At 48.7% G+C, this 26,226-nt stretch overlaps 2 protein-coding genes across 7 annotated transcripts in view; both read right to left on the reverse strand.

The window, feature by feature from the left end:
• The window catches only part of DIP2B (disco interacting protein 2 homolog B), a 60,175-nt gene extending 56,082 nt beyond the window's left edge, over positions 1–4,093 (reverse strand). The window contains exon 1 of one of the 3 annotated variants that reach the window (XM_059871955.1): positions 3,932–4,093. In XM_059871955.1, the coding sequence (XP_059727938.1) occupies positions 3,932–4,013 (82 nt within the window). In that variant the 5' untranslated portion in view covers positions 4,014–4,093. The remainder of the gene's footprint in view (positions 1–3,931) is intronic. The other 2 variants (XM_059871954.1, XM_059871956.1) reach the window with 2 other exon arrangements.
• A 748-nt stretch (positions 4,094–4,841) lies between these two features.
• Positions 4,842–26,226, reverse strand: LARP4 (La ribonucleoprotein 4). Of its 4 annotated transcripts, none has more exons than XM_059871970.1 (17): positions 26,109–26,217; positions 21,300–21,474; positions 20,952–21,096; positions 19,660–19,818; positions 19,235–19,310; positions 18,988–19,124; positions 18,655–18,758; positions 17,576–17,686; positions 17,171–17,224; positions 16,361–16,570; positions 15,807–15,910; positions 12,781–13,005; positions 12,043–12,091; positions 11,685–11,843; positions 11,028–11,149; positions 10,070–10,238; positions 4,842–9,863 (listed from the first exon to the last, which is right to left on the reverse strand). In XM_059871970.1, exons 2-17 carry the CDS (start codon positions 21,348–21,350, stop codon positions 9,525–9,527), a joined length of 2,214 nt encoding a protein of 737 aa, XP_059727953.1. In that variant the 5' UTR covers positions 21,351–21,474; positions 26,109–26,217; the 3' UTR covers positions 4,842–9,524. The 4 variants fall into 4 exon arrangements, with proteins under 4 accessions (XP_059727953.1, XP_059727952.1, XP_059727955.1 ...); XM_059871969.1 differs by having other exon boundaries at positions 20,952–21,099; XM_059871972.1 differs by lacking the exon at positions 21,300–21,474 and having other exon boundaries at positions 26,109–26,226.

A 26,226-nucleotide genomic window follows, 5' to 3' on the forward strand; every position in this document is an offset into this window, starting at 1 on the left:
CTGGCCTTAGTCCTGAGTTTCCACCGTTTTGCTGATACTCCTTTTTCCATACATGCCACCATCCTTCTGTTTCCTCTGAAAATCCTCACACAAAGCTTTGCTCTGCAGACAGAGCCTCAGCTCCAAAGAGAGACAATCAGCTTTAAAAGGAACAAACCCAGGAGCCATGCACAGAAACACCCACCACAATCACAAACCAGACAGCAAACGTGTACTTAGGTAGGAAAGCAAACAGAAACCAGCTCCTTCTGCCCACTAGGCAGGAGGGAGTAACCCTGTCACAGAGCCCAGAAGTGGCTGAAATGACCTCCAAGGTCTGAGCTGCTCACAGGAGCTCCTCCTTACTACGAGGGGGAATTCCCTGTCCTTCCCTGGATAGCTGGGTATCTCCAGCTGGGGTTCTCTGAACTGGCACCCCTTCACTAGTCAGAAACAGCAGCCAGGACAGAATCCGCAGTGACACAAACCCCAGCAGCCAAATCAGCTCTTTAAGGGGGCGTTTAACCCCTGCAGAGCCAGGCTGGGCCCTGCAGTGGGGCTGTCCTGCTGTCACAGCCAGAGCTCTCACCTCCAGGGGAGCACACTTCCCACACAGGCAGTACAACAGTCAGAGACATGACCTGTGTGGAACAAACCCTCTGAACGTGCCTAATTAGAGCCTTTGAGCCTGGATATTCCAGAGTTTCCCAGCTCCATTAACAGCTGGGATGAGGTTGATGTGAGAGGAGCTGCTGGAATGTTTCACCCAAGGTGTAAAAACACCCAAGCCCAGTGGTGAAGTGCTTTAATATTAACATTTTTCACTGAATATGAGATGAATTCAGACATTTACCTCGTTCTGGGCTCCCTTCAGCACACACTGAGAGCATTCTAAGGCACAGCATCGTGTGGTGGATCTGAAGTCACCTTCACTCAGGGCTGCAGCTCAGCCCAAAGGTGAGACTTAGCTGCCACACTCACAGAGGTGTGAAAATGGGGGGAAAGTTAAAGTTAAATCAAGTTAATATCCCCAGCACTTTCACTCAACAGAAACAGATGTAAATACAAAGACAGCCCTTCCCATCATTAGTGATGCATAATGTGGGTGTTACTGACAGATGAAGAAAAGCACCAGAAAGAAAAATATCCCAAAAGTGAAAAAAGAAGGAAAACATGAGTAATGAGCAGGTTCCAGGTCTCCCACAGCTCCATGACCCAATTCTCAGCTGATATATTGTTACTTGAACACACTTCCTCAGAGGTATCAACACTGATTCCTTCAGCGAGGGAATGGAAGCTCTCCCTAAGTTTAGACTCGGGTTTAAATGCTCTTCACCTCGACAGAAGACAACGAATTCTTATGCACACTGAGAAATGAATGAGTTGGTCTCAAATCCATCACCAAGGCCCAGGACACAGAGTAAGATGCAATTTCTGTTGATTAATGAGCAATTAATGTTTTCTGACACACGTCCCACTCCTTTGCTCAGACATTTCCAGTGCACCCAGGGATGGGATGACTGTTACTTCTGCACTGACCACAAGGCTCAGTAACGAATAATCCAGGGGTATAATTAGTCCTCTTGCTCTGTCTGCACAGACTGCTCCTTAAGAAACTCTCATGGCTCATCATTGCAAACTCTGATTTCTATTTCCAGCATACATTAAAGTAATCCTGCTCCACTTTGCATCCTGCCTGCTGACACAGCACCTTTCACAACCACAACGCCAGATAAGGTTTTAATACCATATTTCCCCCCATTTTGTTATAAATTCTCTGCTCTGTGGTGGTGAGTAGTAGCAAATGCCTGGATGAAATTTACTGCAAGGCACAGCACGCAAAGTGTTTGTGCTCCCAGCCCCTGGAGCCAGGTACTCCCCACTGTCACATCGTCCACCAAGGACAGAGCCATCTCAGCTCCTGCTGTCAGGGACCCTGGGCTACTCCCAGCAGCTGCAGCTCCTCTCCTCTCCCAAAAATGAGGTGTTCCTATGCAAAAAACCTGACAGAAATATTCACACAGTCAACAGTCAAAGACAATAGAAGCTGCAACAAGGGGGTGGCAAAAAAAGGATGAAGTGTTCTTATCTGAGCAACAACTGAGCAGCGGCACATGGAGCCCTGCTGCCATTTTTAATAAAATGCTTCTATTCAATATTGTTTACTGTCAACAGCCCATGGTTATATTCAGCTGAACAATGCACACACAGGCCTCAAAATCCCTCAGCTTAAGCCTCAAACTAGGGCGTATTTTTCAAGAACTCCACAATGACATTACCTCACTCCCCCTTCCCACAGCTCAGTTATCTCAGCAACAACATCCCCTGAAATATGTTCCCAAGAGTTTGGGGACACAGTCACCCAGAATTCTCTGTACTCGTGGGTTTTTTGACAGGAAAAAGTGATTTGCACAAACAAATCCCTGATATGCATATTAAGAAATCCAAGTATTAAACCCACAAAGGGGCAGTGGATTTAATATTCAGAGAATTACTTATATAACCCACAAAACTTCACTCTGTAGCACCAAAGTTGAAACTATTGGAGCAGCTCATTAAAGATTAGTGGGATGTCACAGCAGCCAGTAGAGCAACAGAGTTCATTTATTTTTAAAATTGCAGTACAGCCAAATCATAACGAGCTTTCAGTGTCACAAGAAACAAACCTCAGAAAATCCAAGCAAATGCTTAAAACATTTAACAAATTCTTTCAAAAATCTATTTAGTGTTACGTCTTGAGCAACACCACCATTCCTCATTCTTTGTTATCACGGAGTCCCCAAAAGCAAACACTAGATAAAGTTTTATCACTTTAGCTAAATGTCTGCAGAAAGTTTATCTGGAAAAGAGTTAACAAAAGCCCCAGCCAGCCAACATCAGGGGTTTAGCTGTGTTAGGAAAGCAGTGCCATGGCCTTTTCTGCTGGCAAAGACTTGAGTGCCAGTGTGGGCAGCGGGGGCTGGCAGCCCCCAGCTCACCCTGGCAGTGAATTCCTGATCTCCAAAGAGTCAATAAGTCTCTTTTATGTACTGTAAGCTCTGTGATAAACAGAGCAAGAAGTGCCTGCAACTTGATTTTTCTTAATTTTTAATGCTAAGAGAGACATGGATGATCCTTGTAGGGTCCCTTGGGACTCGGGATATTCTGATTCTCTGGTTATTTCAGCCATGCAGTGAACCCTCCTGAGAAGCCACTGATTTTGGCATCAAGTTCCGTACCCTGATGGGGGGGAGGAAAATTTAAATTATGCAAATCTGAGCTACCTGCTCTGCAACCTTCCCCTCCGCCTCAGCTTCATCCCTCGCCCTCCGGCTTCACAAGGGAGATTCACAACAAAGCTGTACCGAGAGCAGCATTTTAAACGCTGGGGAACAAAGACAAACCCATGCAAAAAAGGAAACAACAACAACAAAAAAAAAACCACCCGAGCAAAAAGCGCATGCTCTGAACCGATTATGGCAAAAGAACTTATTCAGAAAGTGGGAATAACACAGGGTTTGCCGTCATCATTGTGCCCGAAGTTCCTGCGACTCCCCCGCCTCAGAACTGCCTGTCCCGGGGTCTCTCACTCCCACTCCGCATCCTCGGCTCGAGAGCTACAGAAAAGAGGCCACAAGGAAAAAAACACTCCCGAGGGAGTGGGGGGGGTCAGGTCACCCAGCCCGACAGGTGAAGCGCCCCTCCGGGGGTTCTCCCCGCGGTTCCTCGGGGGTGCCCCGCACAGAGGATGCTCCCAGCGCTCCTTCCCCTCAGACACAGCCCCAGCCCCGGCCGGGCCCTTCCTTCCTCCCCCAGTCTTCTCACACAGACCCCGGAGCCTCGTTCCTCGCACCCCCGCCACTCCCGACCCCCTCTCGCACCCCGGCACCCCCGGCCCCGCGCACGGAGGCTCCGCGGCGCCCCGAGGGCAGGGCCAGGCCGGCCGGCCAGGCTCCGGGCGCTCCTCACTCACCTTCCGAGAGCTCCAGCTCCAGCTCGGCCAGCTGCTCGCGGACCTCGCGGGGCAACGAGGACACGGCCGCGGGCTCGGCCATGGCGGCAGGCGGGGTCCGGGCGCGGGTCCGGCGGGGCTCAGCGGCCGCGGGGCGCGGGGGGAGCGGGAGCGGCCGCAGCCTCCGCCATGGCTGAGCCCGGCGCCGCCGGCACGTGACCGCGCGGCGCGCGCGCCCAGCGCCCCGCGGCGCCCCCGCGCGGCCCCGCCCCGCGCTGCAGCGCCCCGCGCCCCGGCCCGGTGCCCGTGCCCGTGCCCGTGCCGGTGCCCGTGCCCGTGCCGGTGCCGGTGCCGGTGCCGGTGCCCGTGCCCGTGCCGGTGCCCGTGCCCGTGCCGGTGCCGGTGCCGGTGCCGGTGCCCGTGCCGGTGCCGGTGCCCGTGCCGGTGCCGGTGCCCGTGCCGGTCCCGGCTCTGTCCCCGCCCCAGGACCGATCCCGCTCGCAGGCCCGGGCCGGTCCCGGTTCGGTTCCTGGCCCTGAGACCGATCCCGATCCCCGTTCTGCTCCCATCCCCGGTCCCAGTTCCGCCACCGGCCCGCTCTGTCCTGGTTCTGCTGCCAGGCCCCGTCGCCAATCTTGGTTCTGTTCCCGTTCCCGAGCTGCAGTCCCGGTTCTATTCCCGACCCCGGTTCTGCTCCTGCTGCCCGTCCCTGGTCCGGGTGCAGCCCCCGGCCCCCGGTCTCAGCCCCGGTTCTGCTCCCGCTCCTGTCCCCGGGCCCCCCTCACGCCCACGCTCAGGACCCCACCACCTCCTGCACTAAAAACATTTCACCCTCCACAGACACAAGTAAGAGCTCAGGGAATTGTGGTTTAAGGTTTTTTTCTTTTTTTTTTTTTGTTTTGTTTTCTTTTTTTTTTTTTTTTGGTGGGTATTTTTTTTCTCTTTTAAATCAGCTTTATTTTTCTAACTGTTATTTCAATTTCCCATAGCACCTTGGCAATGTCAAAAACAAATACAAATACATGTATTATCATTTGAACACTTAAAGCATGAACCTACTTTACACAAATTTTGTTTTGGACATTTTGACAACAGGAATAAACCAGAACAGACAGTCTAAAAGCCAGATAAGTCACTTTTTTCTCCTTTCCTACCACTTTAAAGAGAGATCGTCAATGCCAAGGGGAAGCTGGATTCATCCGGGAGGAACAAGATGTCTGTAGTAACTCGAGCTCAATATATTATCTGAATATTTTGTATTCTATAAAAATTAGAACAAAACCCATTTATGCACAGTCTGTTTACATTTGAAGTTGCATTTTTTTTTGGAAACGGTATCCATAACTGAAGTTCCATAAAAATAAACATCTGGTTCTTAAATATAAAATTTTAAAGTTGTTACAGGTTAGTTTGCAGATGGATTTTTTTTTCAGAAATAAGTTGCTTTAACTCCATTTCAAGTCCTCCCAACTGTACATTAAAAACAGACTCAATGAACCTCTTGAAGTGCCTGGGCTAAAGGCACTGAAGAGAAGAGCCAACTAAAATACTACAACAACCCAAAATTATGTACCATCCTAAAGGAAGCTCAGACTATATGGAATATATACACGCAAAGAAGAGCATGATAAATCACTCAGATTAATGGCAACAATCTTACGTTTCAGAAGGAAATATCAAAATTAGAAACAAAAACTCTATTGCATATCTGTAGTAATCAAGGATTTACAAAAAAACTCATCAGAAGCCATTTCCCCCCGAAGTGCATTTCTGTTGCATCATCTGTAATACAATGGTGCATTTTACAAATTTAAAATATCATCTGTACATACCAGATATCTCAGCCCAGGTAAACTCACCCGGGAACAGTAAAAATCGCAGACAGTTTCAAGACAATTAAGCTGATATTGACAAAGTAGTAAGGCCATAGCTATTTAACTACAGTAAAGCATTGATTAAGTCACTTATTTGCTACTGATCTGCCACAGTATCATCTTTCTCTTCTGGTTAATAGTGGGTTACTTTTTTTTTTTTCCTACAGCTAATACTGCACCATCATACTGTGTCAGGCTAATTAAAAAAAACCAAAAAACCAACAAAACAACAAGAGCAGGAATGTAAGATACTATAAAACTAACTTAATGTTAGAAATCAAAAGAAACAAAACTTTTTGCACTTTAAATTTTACTATCACATGCAAAGAACTTCTTCTTTTCACTCCCCAGCAGAGGCACAAGAGAGTGCCCCAATCTTTTCCACACGCAGTAATCTGGAAAAGACCTGAACTGGGAAGTGTATTTCTGACCCTAACAGAAGTCAACAACTCTGAAAACAAGTCACAGTTCCTAAAACTGAAAGCTAGGTGTGATTTGCACCTCCTGGTCTTTAACATCAGCAGAGCAGGACAGTTTCTGTGCCATGAAGGTACACCAAGAGGGAACACAGAGAGCTCTGGTCACCTGGAGAGAACCTGGAGCCAGGTGACAGGGAGCAGCTCCACGAATCCAGGAGCTATGGGTCTGGCTCCAAACCACTCCTCTGTCCCAGTTTCCCCAGTCTGCCCAACGGGTGAACTGCTGGGGACAGACACAAGATCCTGCCCAGCCCAGCAAGAGAGGAAAAGGCAAAGCCAGTCCCTGCCAGGGCCCAGTGCTGAGGAGAACTCCCACCCCACCACAGTTTCACAGCCTCTGTATCCAACTGGGAATCTCCCCCTGCACAGAAAAGAATAGGAAAAAAAAAACCCCAAACCACAGCCAGAAATGGTGGAAGGGCAATGCTCACATGAAATCCTTGCACGCAGGTGTGAAATTAATCACTCCAAGTGCCCCAAGCTGAGAGAAGTTTGGACATGCTGGGAAAAGCCAACAGTTACAGCCTGACCTACATCCCCTGCACAAGAGCCACGAGCTGCTGCTGCTGCTGGAGACAGCCCAGGACCCACAGAGCACCCCTTCCCACCACCCCACGAGGCAGATGGAGCCACAGTTGGTCGGGTTTTCCCACATCTGATCAATGACAAAGTTCCATTTCACCCCTCAGGTCCTCGCAGCACAGGCAAGTCACTGACACTGGATCAGGGAATTCTGAGCCACATCTGCACCAGCCCCTTTTCCCTCTCAGTTCCTCCTCCAAACAGCCAAAGCTGTCGGCATCCCAACGCTCCCTCAACATCCCAGAACACATCTCCCCTGAACACCCATGAACCACCCTACAGGATTGTTTTGTCCCATTTTGGCTGCAGGAATTGTTTAGAGCCTTTAAAACTAATTCAACTTTGCATTCATTGCACTTCAGGACTTTGACACTAAATATTTAAACTTCCCTAACGTTCCAACGAGAGAAGCAGTATCAAAATAAATGGAATAGGGTCTGTAAGAATCCCTAACTGTGGATGCGATCAACGATTTTTTTTCACTAAATTAAAAAAAAACCTCCCAAACCCAGTACAGGTAGTTTCAAAGTGAACAGTGATTTTGGGGTTTATATATACATATATATATCTATATATATATCTATATAAATATATATATGTATACATACTTCAGGACCCAAGGAAATGGCAGGAAGCTGAGTTGGGGAAGGCTGAGGTGGGAGATCAGGAAAAAGTCCTTTCCCAGAGGGTGGTGGGGCACTGAAGAGGCTCCCCAGGGAAGGGGTCACAGCTCCAAGCCTGTCTGATCTCAAGAAGCATTTAGACAACACTCTCAGGCACAGGGTGGGATTTCTGGGGTGTCTGGGCAGGGCCAGGAGTTGGACTCCATGATCCTGATGGGTCCCTTCCAACTCAGCCCACTCGATGATTCTCTGACTCTCTCTTTGTAACATGCCTAGAAATGAACAGTTAACTGCATAAATACATTATATCGTGTTATGAATCAACTCAAAGCAATTGCCAAGCTGAATAATAAGTTAGAGAAATGACACCTCTGGCTTTATATATATATTTATAAAAATAGATATGAGTGTTCTCCAAGCAGTTGATAGAGAATTCCTACTGAGGCCCAAGTTGCCAAGGGTTATCTGGCTAAGAAATCAGAAGATGAAAAATTTCACAGTTATTTTAACTGCCACTTACATTCATTCTATGGCAACACGAGCATATATTACTAAGATGGTTACGGAATATATCACAATTGAGTTTTCCAGTGTTCACAACTTACAACTTCAAAATTCTACACTTGCTATTCACTAAAAAAAGAGGAAAAAATAAAGATGTGATTCTTACTGCTGGAAGCTACTTTTCCCTAACACTTTATACAGAACTTTGAACCCTGGTATGCTGATTTTGGCAGATTAATGCGCTGAATGTTCCTATTTCGGTCATTAATCACCCTGAAACTTAACCACTTACTGCACAATAGTGTTGCAAATTCAGTCAGCACACAGCTGGCAGGGAGCCACTGCTCCAGAGGGGATTTCCTTAACTCTGCATCTTTAGCTCCACTTTAAACAGTTAAAAATGAGTCAGTTGCTATGACATCAGCTGTAAACAACGAGTTCCCAGGAGTCTAAACCCTGATTTCTGGCAATACAGCAGCCAACAGCCTGTTCCAGAGTCAGCACAGAGAAAACCCAGCCACAGCTCTGGTTTGCTGCCCAGTCATCCAGAGATGATAGTGAGTGCCCAGAGTTCCCATCTGCAAGGCAGAATTCAGCATCTGCAGCTGGAATGCCAGGCTCCTTACCTGTGCAGGTAACACCAGGTACTGTGTAGCCACCTGCCCATCCTACCCTGGGGCTGCCTCAGGAAAACACACCAAGAAAAATGCACTAAAGTCTGTAATAAAGAAATTAGAGAAAGTAACAAGAGAGGGAAAAAGCAAACAAACAAAACCCCCAAACCTAAGGAGTTGCCCTCAAAAGGAGGCGAGGAAAAAGGGCATAATGAAGATTCTCACATGCTCCCTTTGCCTCCTTCCACTGCGTCTACAAGACAATTTCTGCTGTCCACACTCATCTACAATCCAGTATCCTGCAAAGCTTATACCTTAAAAAGCTTGCTGAATGAAATATTAGTAAGGTCAAGAAACTCTACTTCAAGCTGGAAACACATGGGTTACACTACAGTAGTACATTCAGTTTTCATCATCAGTGACTAAGTGATGACAACAGGTCTGGCTGCACTCGCTCCGCTCATGCTGCTGCAGAGGCCTCTGCAATGCCAGGCCATCCACGGCAGACACACCAGCCCACAAGCCAAACGTTAAGTAGGTTAAAAAAAGTTCTAATTTTACAGAAATGCTCATTTTCCAAAAATAATATTCTCTTATCCTTTTCCTCCTACACCGAGGGACAGGTTAATTTGTCAACTCATATCCTTTCACTTTGTCAAAACGCTACTTTCACAATCCCAAAGCTGATTTCAAGCAGGAAACCCTCTGCAAATTAAAAACAAAAATACAAAAATTATAATCTCTATATTTATAGTGATTGGAATCCTCCAGCATTTGTGAAATCACTTTTAGAGATGAATTTTGGGACCCTCCACAACTTCTCCACACAAGCCACGCTCCAGTTCAGTACTCCCCTTCCCGAATCCTTCCCTCCTCAGTCTCTCTGCTGCTCTTTAGTCCACAGCTCAAGTGAAACAGAATCATTGGCTGGCCCAGCGTTACTTTGGTGACCGGGGTGGCACGTACTGCTCCTTGCCCGCGCGGCGCGGCGCTCCCTGAGGCGAAGATCTGCGTCCAAACTGGCGCCTCTGTTCCCTGATTTTCCCAGCAGCTCCCCTGGGAGCTCCGCTGCTGCGGAACCCGGAGAAATCCTTCACTCGCCCTTCGGCCCTCTCGTGAGGAGCCTTCTCCGGAGCCTTCTCCGCCGTACCATTCTCTTCATTTTTGGCAGGGGCAACGATGTTGGTGCGGTGCTCCCTCAGAGGCTGGACAGGGACTGGAGGTGGCTCCTTTGGGGGCTTCTGGCAAACTTCGGCGTAGCTGAGCTTGCGAGGCTCCTTTGGGAGCAAGGAGAAGAGCGAGGTTTATGCACCACAACCACCTCCCAGCCCATGCCAGGCACGAAGCCACAGCACAACAGCAACACACACAGCGAGCAGAAGAGAGCTCCCAGGTGCACCATCAGCACATCCTGGAGCACCATCAGCTGCACATCCTGGAGCAAGCTCCCTGTGTCATTCCCATTCCCTGCTCTGGGCCTTACCTGTGTCGACAGAGCAGGAGCTGCACCTGCTGGAGCAGAAGGTGAGGAGGTGTTTGTCCTCGGTGGCTTTGCAGCACTGATGGGACAGACGGATGCCGGCGGAGAAGCCGGGCTGGCCACGTCCTTTGGAGCAGACACTTCCTCTGGTTTGCTCTCTGGCTGAACCGTGCTGACAAACCAACACCAATTCAAATTAAAACCTACCGACACTCAGGTCTCAGAGATTATTTCCTTTCTTTGAAGTCACAAGTGCAGAACAGCAGAGCCATTCCCACCATGATCTGGTGGCCTTTAGAGAAGATACCACCCAACACTGCTGCCAGACACTGGAGAGAGACTTTGCTAGAACATGCAAATGAGTCAGCAGCACCTTGGCAGCCCAAAGGGTCACCAGGCTCTGGGGGCATCAGGTACAGCACTGCCAGACAGGTGAGGAAGGGGATTGTCCCACTCTTCTGCACTGGGGTGGCCTCACTCCAGTCCTGGGGGAAGTTCGGGCACCACAATATCAAAAAGATCTAAAGCTGTTGGAGAAGGGCTAAAGCAGGATCAAGAGGATGGAGAGGGTCTGGAGGAGTGGCTGAGGGCTCTGGGTCTGTTTGGCTGGACAAGAGACTGAGGGGAGACTCACTGGGGGCTGCAGCTTCATCCCGAGGGGCAGCTCCCATCTCTGCTCCCTGTGACCAGGGGCAGGACATGAGGGAACCACTGCAGCTCTGCCAGGGAGGGAAATCAGGAAAAGATTCTTCTCCCAGAGGGTGCTGGGCACGGCCCAGGCTCCCTGGGGAATGGGCACAGCCCTGGGGCTGCCAGAGCTCCAGGAGCTGCTCCCAGGGACGCCCAGGGTGGGATTATTGGGGGTCTGTGCAGGGCCAGGGGTTGGACTGGATGACCCCTGTGGGTCCCTTCCAACTCAGGACAGCCCGTGATTCCATGCTATGCCATGTTCTCTGTATACCTCAGCACCACAGGCTCAGTCTGGCTCGGGGAGCTCACGCTGGGCACGGGCGGTTGGGCAGTGCTGGGCGTTTGTTCTTCCGGAGCAGGAGCAGGACAGGGGCACAGGGAGTCTTTGCTTTCCTGCACACAGAGCAAAAGTTGCAAAATACAGAATGATACTCAAATTGCTCCACAACATGGCACTGTAAGACATCTGAGACTGGGGTAGTTCCAAAGGCTGCTCAAGTCCTGATGATAGGAATTTTACTTCTTTTGGACCATCACCTCTAAAGCAATACCTCCTTATATGGGCAAAACAAGCAGTGAGTAAAATCAGAATTAAGGCTAGGTGATCCAGAATGTCAGTGCTTAGTCCCACCAGCTCAAAGAATGGATTCATCTGGCAAGATCCCTTGCCCACACTCCACCAAACTGTTCCTACTCCAACAGCCAACATTCCTCCTTTGCCCGTTTTATTCCTAAACATCACTGAGTTTACAACAGCATAACTGCATCAGCCCTAGCTGCATTCCCACAAAAAACCTGGGAAAATGCACTATGAAGTCTGGGATTAAAGACTGGAATACATGGCTCTAACAAATCAAGCCTTTACCAGGGAAAAGGGAGTCACAGCACCCAGATATGCCCGTGTGTGCACAAAACCAAGACCAGGCACCTTCTCTTTGCAGACTCCTTTAACGATGTCGGACATCCTGCTCTCCAGCACAGGCTCTCCCAGAATTTTTGCTGTGCTGCCAGGCAAAGGTGGGAAATTGGATGCAAGCAAGTCAAACTTTGGTGTCTGAGTCTTTATTTCTGCTGAAGGCTGAGGTCTCTGGAGAGGGAAAACACAAGTTACTAGAGATGTAACACTGAGCAGTGAAAGCCCTGAGCAAGTGTCAGGAACTTCCTAGGAAAACTGTAAACCCCCAACGCAATCTGAGGATTTAAGGACTCTGCTATTCATTCAAAAACTGGGAAGCCAACACTCTGCACTTTGTGTGACTCTCTGCAAAAAGGGAAGCAGAACTTACCGAAACCCGGTCATCCTCCCGTCTCCTCCGACCTCTGAACACGTTCCTCCTTTAAAGACAAGAACACCAGTCAGTGCATCCAGCCAGCTGCAGTGGGCTCCGCTCTGCATGAGGGCACCCACAACTGCCTGCTGAGCCTTCCCACACATGGCTCTGGGATGCTCTCCCTCCTCACAAGGGGTCGAAGTTCCAACTTTGGAAGAAGTTGGAAAAGAGTCAATATGGGAACAGCTCCTCTTTCTCAGCTCCCTGCATGAGCATCTGACCAAGCATAGGGACAATCATTTTATAGTAATAAACTTATTAGTCTGATTTCTCACTGATCTGCCCTTTCCGGTATTTCAACCCTGAGTTAAAAGAGATAAAACCAGTTAATCTTAAAATACTGAGGAGCATCATATTCCCAACTGAGGATTTACTTACTATTTACAGCAATACAGATGCCAACTTTACTTCAACATCTGTTATAATTCTGGAAAGAAATCAGTTACTTTAAAATGAAGACACCTCACTGTCTTACTGCCAGCTGTTTGTCAGAGTAACTACCAGCTGGAGAGTGAAACTGGAACCATTCCTGCTTCCAGGTCAGCATTTACTGCTCCTGATTTACTTAAGCATCAGTTTTCTTGTGGCTGCTCGTTACAGAAATATATTTTGTGCTGATGGTTGATATCTTTGGCTCACACAAGCCAAGTCCCAGCTGCTGTGTGACAGCACACACAGGACACAGCCCTTTACCTGCCCCTGCCGACGCCGTAATCGCCGTTCTGCTCCAGCTGTGCCGTGGGAGAATCCTTCTGGGAATACCCTTGGTCTTGGTGCCCACTTAAGGAGCTGTTGTGGCGCTCCACAACAAAATTCCTGGAGCTGGTTCTGCTCAGGTCCCCCATGGGCAGGGCCCCGGCGCCGGGTGGCCCCTCCGGGTGCTCCGAGCTGCTGGACGAGCGGAAATGGGGCTTCACCCTGCAGGCACAGAGCAGGAGCTGAGGGACCCCGTGCTGAGGAACCACAGCAGGAGCTGAGGGAGCCCCGTGCTGAGGAACCACAGCAGGAGCTGAGGGACCCCCGTGCTGAGGAACCACAGCAGGAGCTGAGGGAGCCCCGTGCTGAGGAACCACAGCAGGAGCTGAGGGACCCCCGTGCTGAGGAACCACAGCAGGAGCTGAGGGACCCCCGTGCTGAGGAACCACAGCAGAGCCACCACCAACTGCAGCTGATTCACAGCTGACAAGAAAAGCAGGTCAGCAAGCACCAGAACTCCTGTTTGAGATCGCTGCCCAAAAGATAACTGGGAGGGGGGGAAAAAACCCCAAAACCTCAAACAACAACAACAACAAAATTCCAAAACCCGGGGGTCACAGAAGAGCCAGAAGAACCCAAAGACGAGTTTTTCCTTTGTCTGGGCCTGCAGCACTGGCACGGGGCATTGGAAATAGAGCTGGAGAAATAAGCCAAGGCCAAGGAACAGACTGATCTGGCCACAGGCAAACAAACTGAACTGAGACACAAGGCCAGGAGTGACTGACCATGGCAGATCAGGCAGGGCAGCTGAGCCCTACCATGCACAGTCAGGCTCAGTCTGGCTGCTCCCATTCCCAAACCCCCAGCACTGACTGCAGTTTCCAACCCCCAAAAGTTCCACCCCGTTATCAATTATTCAGCTTTAAAGCTGTGGTTCCTTTGAGCACAGACACAGCTCTGCACTCTCAGTGCTGCTGCAAGTTCAGGCTCAGGGTCTGAAATGCAGAATTCTCCAGAAAACCTCAAAACCAGCACAATATGGAACAGTTTTCTGGAGCAGCATTTAGGCGTCTTCAACTATTTTCTGCTTTTGCCCCTCACTGGTTTTCCATGCAGCACTGATCACAGACAAGAACCCAAATTCTCTCTCCTTTGGTAAACTCTGCACATCTCATAATTTAAGGGCAGCAGGAGGATTTTGCACACTTGCTGTTTTTAAACAATCTCATAACATTTCATGAAATCAGAAGAAACTCTCCTAGTGCCAGCCCAAGTACAATTCCTCCATCTCCCTTTCCCACAAGGATGTTGCAACAAATCAGCACAAAATAAATATGAGTGGCTTAAACAAATGTTTATCTACAGAGAAAACTCCAGCAGTTAACTATTAACTGTCTGTACCCCAAAACAAATCAGGTTTAATGGGCCAGGACAGAAACCCAAAAGCAGCAGCTGGATGAACTCTCCAAACAAGCTGTTCTGCAGGTCAAGAGATTTGCTGAACAGAGATGAAGTCACACTTCCCAGCTTCAAGAACCAGTTTTAAGGGCCCAATAAAGTTTAAGTTTCCCATCAGCAACAACCACAGGGAGGAGGTGGAGCAAAGTCAACTGAATTCTGCCATTTTGTCCAAGTTGCTCTCAAAATGGCATATTCTGAAGTCACTGGCCCTCAGATCTCATAATCTTACCCGTCATCGAGAAGGCCACAGCCTTGTCTGGGCAGAAGAGCAAAGCAGAAAAGACAAGGAAAGATAAAGGAGGGGGAAAAAAAAGAGCAGAGAGGAGGAGAAATTATGTGAGAACAGAAGGAAGAAGAGCAGGAGGAAGGACAAGCAGGGAGCACAGGCTGCCCAGCCCCCAGCTGTGACCTGTTCTCTCTTAGCGCGATACTGGATCATCACTGGGCCGGCAGGACCTGCACAGACTGACCCTAAAGCTGCACCCTCAAGAACCCAAGTCCTACAAACTGAAGCCTTTACATGACCAGGATTTTAAAAGCTTAGGGTTATACAGATGTGATGCAAAATGAGGCATTTGAAGGTGCTAGCACTTGGATAGAACAGTTCTTGTACAGCATCTTGCAGCATCTGTACTTCCATGAGGGTCCATACACCTGAGAGCTTTACAGGTTTTAAGACTGTGCACAATTTAAAGCAAAAAAAAAAAAGCCAAACCACCTTTGTCAAGAGGTGAGTTTGGAGCTGAGCAGCTGCAACTGGAGCAGCTGCTCCATCTTCCAGGCAGTCACGCTCCCAGTTATACAGCCTGTGTTAAGACTCTGCTGAGTCACCACAGACCAAAGCTTGAAGTTCCCCTTCTGTCAACAGCCACAGACCTGAACTGCACCACAAACCCACTCACAGCCCTGGCAGCTGTCGAATGATTTCTCTAACAATACCAACAGCAATTCCCATGATCCCAGCCCAGTGCTGCACACAAACAACTCCCACCCCCACACACAGGTTACTACTCCATTGTGTTCACAGAGCAATTGCTCCAGCAATACAAAGTGTTTCCTCCTGCCCAGTGTTTGTATCTGAGCTAAGTCCTTACAGCTCTCAGGAAAGATGGGGAAAAAGCAAATAAATTACAGGAAGAGCCCCAGCATCTAGCAGTTGGACCCAGCAATCAGGACAAGCAACTCCCACTGCAGGAACCAGCAGCTCCACAAGCTTGATCCCGGCAGGAAAGGCTTATGTTGTGCTGCAGGAGTTTATAATCTGTGTATAACAAACATAATTACAAGTATGACCTGAGGAGGAAGTTATTTATTTGTCTGCAAAATTCCTCTGAGGCTTTTAAAGGAGTTACCTTGGCTCTCTCCAGCACTGTGTCCATTATTTTAGGATCTTAAGCTGCCACCTTCTACTTCATTTTTTTAGTAAAGTTGAAAAACATCACTCCATTGATAAAATAAAATAAATAACGTGATCCCATCACACTGCATGTGGCACGCAAGGAACACTTGAGGATCTCAGTAGTGCAAGTTTTGCAGGAGCAAACCCCTGGCAGAACTCTTACCGATTCCTGTGGAATGGGCGACCTATACTCAGAGAAGCAGCATTTGTTTTATATGATCCTGGTGTATTAAAGCCATTCACAAATCCACCGTTGGGAAATGGGGCCTGCAACAGACACAACAGTCTCAGTGGCTGAGCTACAAAGAGAATGTCTGCAGATTAATGATCAGCTTCAGCAGTTACTCATGGCTGTAATTTCACACTGGGCCACAGCATCTACTTGTGGTGGGAATTCACTATTCCAGCCAAATCCCCACAGGTTCACAGTCTGCATCTGCTTTAGAAGAGTTCCCCCATTCCTGGAAAAGCTATGGGCTCTTCCAGTAACACAAGCTGCAAAATAATGGAATTTCACACCAAAATTCCTTGAAATACGTGGCAGCCAATGGTGAGACTGGCAGCTCCTCTGACAGTGCTGCTTTATCAGGGCCGTGACATAAGTGTAACAAAACAAAAGGATCTGACCAAGAAACCTGGAACACCCACTCGCCCTGATTATTAACCCAACTATCCCTGATGGGCTGGGCTCCTCCTTTCTCAGTAGCTGTTACTCACCAGTGGTGTCTCAAAGTAAGGTGCAGGATTCGGAGACCACGTCTGAGGCACGATGCTGTAAATCGAGTACTGCTGAGGGCTATATACAGGCTGCATAAACAGGGGGGAGGCAAACTGGGCTTGGGTCTGCACGGGCTGGGGATACACACTGGAATCCACGACCCGGTAACCATTCTTAGCAAAAAACGTGTTGATGGCTTTTATCCTGGCCTGCAAGACAGCAAATCACACCAGGCGTCAGCTGGGAGAAAAGGAGAACATGGAATCTTTCTTGCTTGCTGGAGGGATGTGAAGGTTCATTACTGTTTATGAATAAAAACTGGTAAAATCAGTCCAGCTCGTATTCCCACAGCATGATAAGGGGAAGGACACATGTTGCTTTAGCTGGGTGATCTGTAAAACTGAAGATAAACGCAGGAACTGTCCAGACTCCAATTGTGACAGCTCCTCTCACAGTACATGCACTTTGCTCCAGCCTGCTTTGTGCAGGAACCAACTCAAGGCTCACAGTGGCAGGAATCCCTCTCCTGAGCTCTGCAAACCCAGATTCTGGGGCAAGTGGAGAAGGGAAGCCAGCACAGGAATGTATTTCACCCCCTCTGGGAAGCAGTGCTGTGAGTAACCAGCAGCCACTGAACTGTAATTTGTCAGAGCTCCCCATGACCTTGTTCATGTTTCCAGCCTCCAGAGCCAGAGTTATAGACTATCCCACTGCTGAGTCCTTGGATCACCCCCCAGAAATGGTCACCATCATCCAAAAAGAAACAACACAATTCAAACCCAACAGAAACAGCAGTAAAGCAGCCTCACCATAACTGGCTTGCCCTGAAAGGTTTTCACTTCTTCTCTTAAGTATTTGAACGCCTGCAGATACAAAAAAAGATCAACATTAGAATATCTTGATAAAGTTATACTTCCCAAAGGATGTTCCATGATTTGGCTTCCCTGTCAGCCCAGCTAAATTCATTAACACTTCAAATTCAGGACTAGTGCCAGTCATGGCCAGAGAATGCCAAGGCAAGAGTCAGGCAAGGGAATTATAAGCCCACAATTGCTCACCTGTGGTCTTATTAATTAGACTCTGCCTGTAATCTCTTAAAACAACAAAGAGGGGATCAGTAAATAAGTATTCCTTTTAGCTACAGGAAGCACAGGTGCACTTTCCCTGAGCTGGGGAGGGATCAAAGCTGGGGTGTCAGAGGAAGGCAGCCTTACCTGTTGCGCGTCTGTGTCGGACTGGAATGTAACGTACCAGTTGTTGTTGTGAGCAAACTCACAGCTTATCACCTTGGGGCAGTTCTCATTCTTGAACAGAGCCTTCACCTCCTGGGGAGAGAAGTTCAGAGCCCTTGTACAGTGAACACTAGTGACCCAAGTTTATGCAACAGCTTTCCTACGACCAGGGCTGTTTTCTTATTCCCCTGACCAAATTACCCTCTACCTGCTTCTTAACCCACAAATCCTACTTCAGTCTCCTGGGCTCCCAAGATAAAACAGAGCAGCCACAGCTGATAAGAAAATCAAGATCGGTGTAGACCTGGTGATACTTTCATATGAAACAGGTAGGAAAAGTGTGGCTTTATATCAGCAGAACCATGGAGACAACCATGATTCCAAGAAGTATTTCTAAGTCAAGGCAACCTGACAGCTTTGCAATAATCAGATTGTAAAGAGAGGGACAAGCAGCTGCTCAGAGTTTGCATTAAAAGAACTCATTAAAAATGCTGATAGACAAACACCATGTATTGCAACTTTAAAAAACAAAGAACTAAATCATTCCGTTTGCCAAATATCCGGAGGAATTTTATTATCCTCCCTCCTTGGGCTTAATGAGCTCAGCTCATGCTGGGGCTCAATGAATGAGAAATGTTTAGCAACATTTCTTGCTGCCAAAACAACTGTCTCACTTCAAGTAAAGTTATTGCTGTGACAAAAATTTAGCCTGAATTCCAAGCTATGCCCTGGACTGATTTATTTTTGGATCTGAAAAGAAACCAGTTCAAACTTCCTTCCAGAAAAGCCGAGCTAGCTCAGCTTTGGTGGAAAAAAAGTTTACTTAAGAAGGTTTAAATATAGTAGTAAATAATGGGAAGGGATAATGACAATAAGTTTTTGTTTTGGATATTTTGACACTGCACCCAGGCGGAAAAAGTTACTGATGTGGTCTAGAAGAAAAATATCCGTGTTTAATCCAATTAAACACCAGCTGACCTTTTCCTGGTGCTCCTTGAAGCCCTGTTGAAAACACCTTCCAAAACCAGCACCAGTAACTTATTTCCTTTCTCTTGATTTACCTCTATAGGTGTAGTTTCAGGGATCTCACGGAGAATGATAATACATCGTTTGTGGTTTGGTCTGACTTTCTCCCCCCTTTCATCCACTTGCACCATGGGAGAAGCTGAAAATAAAGCATAAAATTTGGACATCTCAGCAGTAGCAGACTCTCTCATGGAACTTGGAACAAAGACTGAGAATTCAGGAGTTTGGAACAGCCTCCTACTCAGTAAAGTTCCTGTCACCATTTACCAGAACAACAAACCATAACCAGCTCAGAGACTGCAACATCTCTCTGAAGCACGGAAGGATTCTTTGTGCTACTGATACAGACATCAAAGTCCCAGACTTACATCTCAAAACTTCAAGAATAAGGTCCATGTCCGTTGTCAGCTTCTTAATCCCTTCCATGTTGGCAATTGTCCATATTGGAACAAACTGATCACTGTCCATCTGAGACATCAAGTAGAGATCCTTTGAAAGATTCTCTCTAAAAAGATAGAAAAATAGTATTTAATGGTACGTATCAAGCCAAGAAGAGGGATACTTGCCAACGATTTTAATAAAGGGTTTACACCACGCTGAGTTAACTGCACCTACCGAGAGAAGCAGAATTCAAGCTGTTTTCTCAAACATTCTCTAATGTCTTCTGTGGACACAGTGGAGCTGCCATCACCTGAAAGGGACCACATGCACCATCAGCTCCCACTTTCATGGCAACAAGACCAGGCAAGGACACATCTCATTGCAGAATACAAGAATGAATCCCTCTGGGTAGGACCAAGAGGAAAAGCTCATCCAAGATGCTTAAAAACCCCCAGACTAACCACTCTCAAAATTACTCTGATCCCACTTTGCACCTTTGGCCACGTGTTGAGGCCATAATGGAGCTCCTTGGATACACAGGGATCTCCCAAATTTGCCCTGAACCAAGACAGTCAGTATCTAACTCGGTCACAGCCCACTTAGAGCAGCTCCAGAGGGGTTACAGACACTGACAGCAGCATTTGAACTTCAACACTCACCAGACACTTCATAGATTTGGTATCCCAGATCTTCAGCCGCCAGGACAATTCCATTTGCTGATGCCTCATCAATGCCTGTGCCATTCCTTGTGGCTTCACAGGACGGGGAATACATCACTTCATACTGCTTGCAGCTGTTCTCTGAGATCTCTATGTTACCTGGCAAAGGAATACACCAGCAGCAGGAAAACTCCTGTCAGCTTTAGCACATTTCTCTTTGAAAAATGCTGGCTATCAACATTAAAACAAATACTCAAGAAAGCTGTACCTGAAAGTGTCTAACCTTAGCCTGTATTTCTTATACTTTGTGTTGGATAGAACTTTTACCTCTCCAATTTCAGGAAGATCTGGTTTGCACCAGGCTCTCAGGGAAAAGAAAATAAAAGTAAATAAAGGATCCTGAAATTGATCCCCAAAGTGGCAGAGAATCTAAAAACCAGTCCTTCCACATAAAATTTAAAATATTTAAGCGAGGTTCCTAAAAACAAGGGATGAAAACTGCTTACACTGCCTCAATTGCTTCACTTTGCTATGAAGAGACAAATGAGTTTCTGTCAGGCAAAGCACAAACCCAGCGCTCTCTCCTCACTTCTGCTGACTTACCAGAAACCTTTGACAAGGCCATACAAACTGAATGTTCTCCTCTTTATCCCTAACTTTTACTAAACCATTTTGCAGGGAATCTTCTGCATCCTCTGCCATGCTTTGAGTCACCTTAGCTACACCCCGGATCCAGTCAGAGCCAGACAAATTAAACCAGTTGAGTCCTTAGTTCTGGACTCTGCCTGTGTGGCAAGGATGGGAATGGGACTGCAGTGGAACAGCCTGGATGGAAAGGAGCTAACCATGGGTACTGCACAGGGTTCTGCTCCAGAACAAATTTGTTCTGCTCCAGAACGAATGCTCCTGACAGTTCTCAGCAGCACCTCAGTTCCCCAGGACTGCAGGTGGCCCTCAGATCTCATTTTCCTGTTCACAGGGTCCAGTGGATGCTCAAGTGCAGCCATGTCATGAATCCATTTCTACACATTCAGCACCCTGCTCCCTCTTAGCGCGTTACTTGGTCATCACCGGGCCCCTGAATCCTGTTCCAGCAGAGCTCAGAGCCCTTCCTGAACCAGAGCCCACTGCTGGGACCCACCACCCTCACAAACCACCTGCTGCTTTCTCATCTTCCTTGATGCACACTGCTCCATCAGCACTGACAGCCTCAAGGACGAGAGCCAGAGGCTGCTCCTCACAGCTGAACTCCCCAGTGTCCCCCAGGAGGGGCCCCTGTCCCAACACCTCACCCTCAGCTGGAGTCCCCTGGGCTGCTGCTGTCTCCTGCCACGTGTGCTCTGTGCCATTGGTGGGGGGCACGGCCTCACCACTGCCCTGGGGCACTTCTTGCCACACTTTTGCGTTGGGGTTCAAGCCAGCACCTTTTGATGTTACCTGCTGAAGAGAGCAGAACACTTTGGTTAGTGAGAGCAAACCAGAGAAGCCCCAGAAGTCAAGCTAGAAAACACAGGCAAATTTAGTGATTGTCTCTAGAGTTCCACATCTCAAGTGTCTACCCAGCTATTAAGCACCTATGTGATTTTTTTATCAATGAAAACAGGAAAATCCTTGGCATTTTCCAAGTATTTCGTTTCTACCTCCATGAGAAGTGTTGCCTTCAACCTCTCTTTATTGACATCCGACAACATCAGCGGAGGCAGCGGCTACTCGGCAAGGACTCTGGGAACTCATAAGCTTTTAAAGACTTGACTGTCATAATGCTCCAGTCCCCTTTCACCAGAAAGGGAAATTTTCCCTCCTCCAGACCCCTTCCTAGAAAGGAAGGTAAAAAAACATATGTCAAGGAGAAGAAACTGTATAACTTAACTGAATTAGTGACATCTGTACTAACCAAGCATCACCTGTGCTGCATCAGGATTCCTCCTGAATCTACCCGAGTCCTACCCCATTCCCCCAGGAATCTTACACACATCAACAGACACTAATGATTTCCTCAGACTGGTAACTAAGGAGGTTAAAGGTTTTGAATTGCCAAGACAAACTTACACACCATCCCAGCCAGCTGGGGAGAGAACAGGATCTGCTCACTTTGGGCCTGGGCAACAAGGACCATAATTAGAGTCAAAGGGTTACAAATGAAACAGACAAGAACTGCAAGACTAAAGCCTGGCACCTGACACAGAGAAACACTCATTCCCACAACACAATAGAGTCCTTCAAGGTCCCTCTCCCAGAGCTGCTCAAAGGGATTTTAGGTGAGGAATCCAACAATCCAGCAGCAGCACAGAGAAAAAACACAGCTTTTGCTCCCTTCACATAGTGAAATAATAACTATAGTTACAGGGCAGTGAATAAAACTACCCTTTTGCAAAAATTCTCCCCCCAGGATATCCCAACACCCCACAAGCAGCTGTAACAGTTCCTCCAGCCACTGAACGATGCTCCACTTCACTGCTGCAATTTGCTGGACTTTAAAAGGTGAAAGCCATTAATCCAGCTCATATCCACAAACACCCAGATAAGCAAGTTGGGTATGTTGGAGGCCAGGCTCCTGGATTCTGAAGTTAAGGAGTGGCTCACTACCAGGCCTCAAACACACAGCACAAGGATAAGGAAGCAGTTGCAATAGCTTTAGAGATAATTCCTCTGCCAAGGTCACACCTCGTGCCAGAGCTGTTTGCTGCAAGGGCAAGCCCCAGCTCAGTAACAAGAAGCCTCCAAAAACTGGAGAAGTTCAAGACAACCGTGTGAGAAGCAAAACAAAGACCACGGTTTCTGCAAAGCTCTGAGATTCAAACCCCCCACGCACAACTGATTTAATCCACACAGCAACAGTCTTCCCCTCCCTTATTCTTTGCCCAGGAGCAGAGCTGGAAACTGGAAATAGTTCAGGGTGAAAGGACACACATGTATTTCCTTTCGGAGATTTCAGAGTAGCTGTTCCCCAACAAAACCTGCAAAGCAAAACCTAGTAACCTGCTGCAACCACAGGCTGTCACTGCAGTTCAGCAGTTCCAAACTAAGTTCTGCTCAGCTTCTGGTCACTCCTGGGGCAGCATCACCTGCCCACATGGGCTCCTGCTCATGGACCCAGAGGCAGCAGCTCCTTTAACTTACTTCTCAACAAAGTAAAAAGAAACAAGACACATCCAGGAGATGATTCATTCTTTTCTAAAAATAAACTATGCCTCACTACCTACATCTCTAAGGGTAGCACTGAGCTCAGGCCTAAAGTAATTTGCAGGAATAAATGTGATAAAGTGAAACTGAAACACTTTGTTGTGGTTACTGCATTTCTGGAGGTGACTGGGACCAAAAGCAACTCTGATGAAGTGGTGAACACAATGGCTGGGACACACACCTGGAACAGAGCGTGGGCCACTTCCCCTTGTGCTCGAAACACTGAGCTGTAACAGCCCAGCAGGATGCAGCCCTGTTCTCACTCATCTTAACAGCAAAACCCCACAGACTGCAGAGGATAAAAAGCCCCTAATTTACATCAGCTTTTGGGAAATTCATGCTGTGCTCCACGAGCAAAATCACTCCATCCTGGCCAGCGGCTCTTCAGAGGAGAAGGCCAAAATATCAATTCTTGCTTATTTAACTGAGGCTACAAACACTGAGCCCGTGGGATTGGCTGCAGCATGATCCTCCCAGCTGCCATCGGGAACTTTCATGACGAGGTTAAAGCTTTACAGAGTGACAAAGGTTGGGAACACTCGCTGGGATCCACGAGCTGACAAAGCTCTCCTCCTCAGCACAGCTTCCCCTCTCACTCGCACTACTTCCAGCAAACGTGGATCAAAGATTCTCCTCCAGCAACTCCTAAAAATTGGCTATTGAAGAAAACTCTTATTCTGAAACATGGCAAAGGATATTTTTCTTATTGCAATTACATCTAAATTACAGTTAATCAGATTCAATGACGCTAACAAAAATAAAGGTACTCCAAAGTTTTAAAGCATTCGATTCTAATATTAATTCAAATTATTCTGCAACCAAAATCCTAACCCAGAACTTGTGACAGATTTCCTGGAGTAGACAAACTCTCTGAAACAGAAACAAAGCAAAAAATCCAGAAGAGAAATTAACCAAACGTGTGAGGGGAGAAACTAACCCTTTTCCAGAAATGGAAGCGTAAGCAGATGGAAAAACCCCAAGGTCAGCAAAGCTCCGGGAGGCAGCTGAGAGAAGCCTTGTGCTGGCTGGGGCACAGGCAGGTAGGGACCCTGAGGGGCTCAGACACGGTGTGACCACCCTCTCTGAGGCGAGCTGATGCAGACTCAGAGGCTGAATAAGGAGAGGCTGGTGTCAAACCAACACACAGAACTCCTTCAGAGCTGCTGGCAGGTTTCAGGTAACATTCCAGCACTCTGGTAACTCCCAGCCTCACAGGAACTTCAGTGGTCACAGGAACATCCCTCCCACCAGGAGCTGCAGGGTTTTCCATTGAGGAGCCTCCTCCACCCCTTGGAAAAGCCAAGGCACAGCTGTGCTGTCTGAAGGTGGTTACCTGGGTCAGAGGGGTGTGAACAGGGCCAGTGTGGGGTCACAGGAAGCCTCACCTGCTCCAGAGGGCCAACAACACTCAGTGCTTCCCACAGTCCTGGATTTCTAACCAGGAGACAGCATGGGCAGCACTTCACCCATCTGAAACACACAGACTCCTATTTCCCCGAGAAATTACAAATATATGGAATTCGGAGCACATATCCACATCTGAGTGGAGCCCAGCACCCATTTCTCTTGATGTATTTATTAATACTCCAATGCACCTAATTATTAATTGTTAACAGCACACAGATCCTGGCTGAGAGGGAGAAAAAAGGCCTGCCCCAAACATAAACGTATGAAACAGCACAAGCCTTATACAGCCCTTACACAGCCGTGACTGCAGAGATTTGGAACTAAAGGATGCTGAAGGAAACCCAATTCCCCCTCACACACTGTGAAGATCCTGACATAACCACTGAGCACAGCCACGTTTACACCTCAAGCAGCCCAAAAACAAACACTGACAGCTACAGCAACTCAGCCAATTCCCTTGAAGACCTCAGGAATTCCACCCATTCTGTGCCTTATTTTCCAGGTATCCTCAAAAATCCCCAGATAAAGCTGCTGGCTGCTCCCAAGCATCCAACTGCAGTATTCCAGGACACCTAGCTCTGAGCTCCAGTTCTCCATCCTGGCAGTGAAAATAAACCTTCAGAAAGTCCAGATGGTCCTCAGGAACTCTAAATAATATTGAGGCTTCCAGAATGAAGATCACAGAAATTCACAGCACTATCAGAGAAAGATCAGAGTTGAATTTGTGCTTTAGGACTCCCTAAAAATCTCAAAGCGCTGATGAGCTCCAGCTCCCATTCACAGCACCAGCAGCAGCCATGTGCTCCCTGATATGCTCCAGCTCCCGTCCACATCTCCATCCCTGCATTCCAGAACCTGCCTCGTGCACCCGGGGCCTCTCGCTCAGCCTGGGATGAGGCAGCTGCTCATGCCTCCCATCAGCCTCAGCAGTTCCTCTTCCAGCAGAACACTGCAATCCCTAATTCTCCAGACCTGTCACGGTGTTCAGGACAACTTTTAGTTCCCTCCGTGAAGCCAAGGAACATTCAGCTCAGAACTGAGATGATTCACTTGAAAAACAGAACGTGTTTCCTAAACTGCTTTATTGAGAGGTCCCTAGCCACGGAGCACATGTTGGTGTTTGTGTGTGAGCCCACCAGCACCATCTCACCCGTCACCCGAACAAAACCCCTGGGCAGAACCCCCTGAGCTGAACCCCCTCGTGCAGACACAGCCCAGCGCCCGCCCGGCTCCCTCCGTTACTCCCCCCGGCCCCGGCAGCTCCTTGCTCCGTGCACGTTTCAGGACAAAACTCGGTGCAAAGTTTATAGCGACCACCCGGGTTCGCTCAGCAAAGGCTAAAACTGCTTGACCGAACCCATGAAACGCCGTGAACAGGTGAAGCCCCATCCCGGGCCACAGCGGACACGGCGCCCGCCCTCCTCGGTGACCTCCAGGGCCGGGCCGGGCCGCGCTCCTCGTCCCGCCGGGGAACGGCAGACCCCCCCCTCCCGCGCCATAAACCACCCCCAGTGTTGAAATAACGCAATTAACGAGGCGCCGCGCTCGGGGCCGGCCCCACGGGGCCGCCCCGCGTGTCGAGGGGCCGGGCCGGGCCCGCTCCTGGGAGGCCTCGGGGAGGCCCCGCGTGTCCCGCGTCACCTTCACGGCCGGGCCGCGGCGGCACCCGAAGGTCACGGCGGCGCCTCCCCAGCCCCCTGCCCCGGCGGAATCTTCCAGAGCGCCCACCGACCCCCCCCCCACCCGCCCGCGGCCGCCGCCCCCGGATCTGCTGTGTCAGCCCCGTCCCCTCCCCCGGCGCGGCGTGCGCGGCCTCCCGCCGCCGCCTCCCGCCACATGGCCCGGCGCCGTCACCTCACCTCCACGAACAGCAGCATCCTGCCGCCGCGGCCGGCGGGCCCGCGCTCCCCGGTGCCCGGAGCGGCGATCGGGACACGCGGGCTCCGCCTCCGGCCGCGCCGCCCGGCCCGGCCCGTC

This window comes from Haemorhous mexicanus, chromosome 33 (assembly GCF_027477595.1).
Source record: "Haemorhous mexicanus isolate bHaeMex1 chromosome 33, bHaeMex1.pri, whole genome shotgun sequence".
Taxonomy (NCBI): domain Eukaryota; kingdom Metazoa; phylum Chordata; class Aves; order Passeriformes; family Fringillidae; genus Haemorhous; species Haemorhous mexicanus.